Source organism: Malurus melanocephalus, unplaced genomic scaffold (assembly GCF_030028575.1).
Source record: "Malurus melanocephalus ecotype Western Australia unplaced genomic scaffold, MMel_1.1 scaffold_469, whole genome shotgun sequence".
In the NCBI taxonomy this organism is placed as follows: Eukaryota; Metazoa; Chordata; class Aves; order Passeriformes; family Maluridae; genus Malurus; species Malurus melanocephalus.
In genome coordinates, this window is record NW_026623701.1 from 386,420 (window position 1) to 388,200 (window position 1,781).

The 1,781-nt window shown below is 40.1% G+C and overlaps 1 protein-coding gene across 1 annotated transcript in view; it reads left to right on the plus strand.

The window, feature by feature from the left end:
• The window catches only part of PFDN4 (prefoldin subunit 4), a 139,010-nt gene extending 137,691 nt beyond the window's left edge, over positions 1 to 1,319 (plus strand). Inside the window, exons 3-5 of the mRNA XM_057380741.1 lie at positions 173 to 281; positions 679 to 822; positions 1,088 to 1,319. Coding sequence (XP_057236724.1) covers positions 173 to 281; positions 679 to 822; positions 1,088 to 1,219 — 385 coding nt within the window. The 3' untranslated portion in view covers positions 1,220 to 1,319. The remainder of the gene's footprint in view (positions 1 to 172; positions 282 to 678; positions 823 to 1,087) is intronic.
• Positions 1,320 to 1,781: the final 462 nt, after the last annotated feature.

Here is a 1,781-nt window from a genome sequence, read left to right on the forward strand (position 1 = left end):
ATACGCAGCTAAATGTGGGAATTTCTGATATCCTTGGAGAAGCATTTAAGCATTTAATCCACATTTAAYRGAGTGGCTGTCAGACTATTTTCCASACATTTTGTASGAGCAGCCTTTCAGTGAGACTCAACATAAGAACCAAAATCATCATTTTGACCTCTCCCCCCCTGCAGGCTGCAGAAGATGTCAATGTCACCTTTGAAGATCAACAGAAAATTAACAAGTTTGCAAGAAACACCAGCAGGATCACTGAGCTGAAAGAAGAAATAGAAGTGAAGAAGGTATATTTGCTTCAGATCCCATAAATTTTTCATTGCCTTGGTTTTTTTTTTAGCTGTAACATAGAAAATAGAGGCAGTGAGTTACTGTGAGGTTAAATAATGCTTTGGTTCTGATAGGTTTCTGATACTTTGGAAATAAAAGGGAAAGCAAAAGCACATCAGATATCAGTGACATTTCAATCTGCTGTATTGCTCTTGTATAGACAGTTGATTATTCTGTTAATGAGAGATAATTAGGGATTTGTAGTGGATTTCATTCAATATTGATCCTGAATTCCATATCCTGGTGGTGGCTGGGATTTGTTCCCAAAATCCCTGAGTTCCTTACCCAGCTGTGGCAGTGTGCCCAGTGGAATCCTTTACCAAGGGAGCCTCTTCCTTGTGTYTTGGCAAACAGAAGCAGCTGCAGAATCTGGAAGATGCCTGTGATGACATCATGATGCTGGATGATGCTGATTCCCTGCTGATTCCCTACCAGATTGGGGATGTCTTCATCAGTCACTCCCTGGAGGAGACACAGGAGATGCTGGAGGAGGCCAAGGTTTGTCTGCAACTCCTGGACTGTGCTGAGCACTGGGATGGGATGATCTGTCCATTCTTTGGAGCTTTTACATTCCAAAGTGGATGTTGGATTTAGGATTTCACTCCAAAGTCACTCCAGCCTTTGTTGGGCCCAGCAATAAATCCTGCAGCCAGACTTATTCCAAAGTTGGAAAAGAGACACCTCTTTGTTGGTTCTGTGTTGCTGACAAACCTGACTCGGTTTTACAGAATTGGTTGATTTTTATTTATTTTTGCTTTTTCAGAGGAGTTTACAAGAGGAAATCGAAGCGTTGGAATCCCGAGTGGAGTCAATCCAGAGGGTGTTGTCTGACCTCAAAGTTCAGCTCTATGCAAAGTTTGGAAATAACATCAATCTGGAGGCTGAGGACAGTTAAAGCTTTTCTAAACACAACACACAACTTCTCCATTGGTTATAAAATGTTTTRTTAACAGTATTGCAATTACATCTGAGAAAAGAAAATCCATCCCTTTCTCTCTGTTCTTTTTTCTTTTTTTTTTACTTTCCTGTCCTGGGTTCTGTATATTTGATAAGAACTTCCTTATTTTGATTATTGCAGTTATTTATTTGCTCAGGAAAACATTGGCTTCACAATTTTAGTAAAGCATCACGAATGGAACTTTGGCATTGTTTATTAAAATAATAAAGTCAGGCACKTGTTGGGAGTTTGCTGAGTCTTGTTTTCCACTCATGAAAAGGTTTGAATATAAAACAAATGGAAAGAGGGAATTTCTGACTGGCATTGTGATGGCTGTGGGTTAAATCTAGGGGATGTGATTAGGGACTGGTGCTGTTCAGGAGTTTTTAAAGCCCTCCTAGAGCTCCTCAATGTGTTCTCTCTTGGCTCAGGTAGCTCAGGAAATTGCCAAAGGAGAAAGGAGGGCTCCTTAAAACTCAATTTGGTTTGAAGAAAACCTTTTAGTGCCTCCATGTTCATT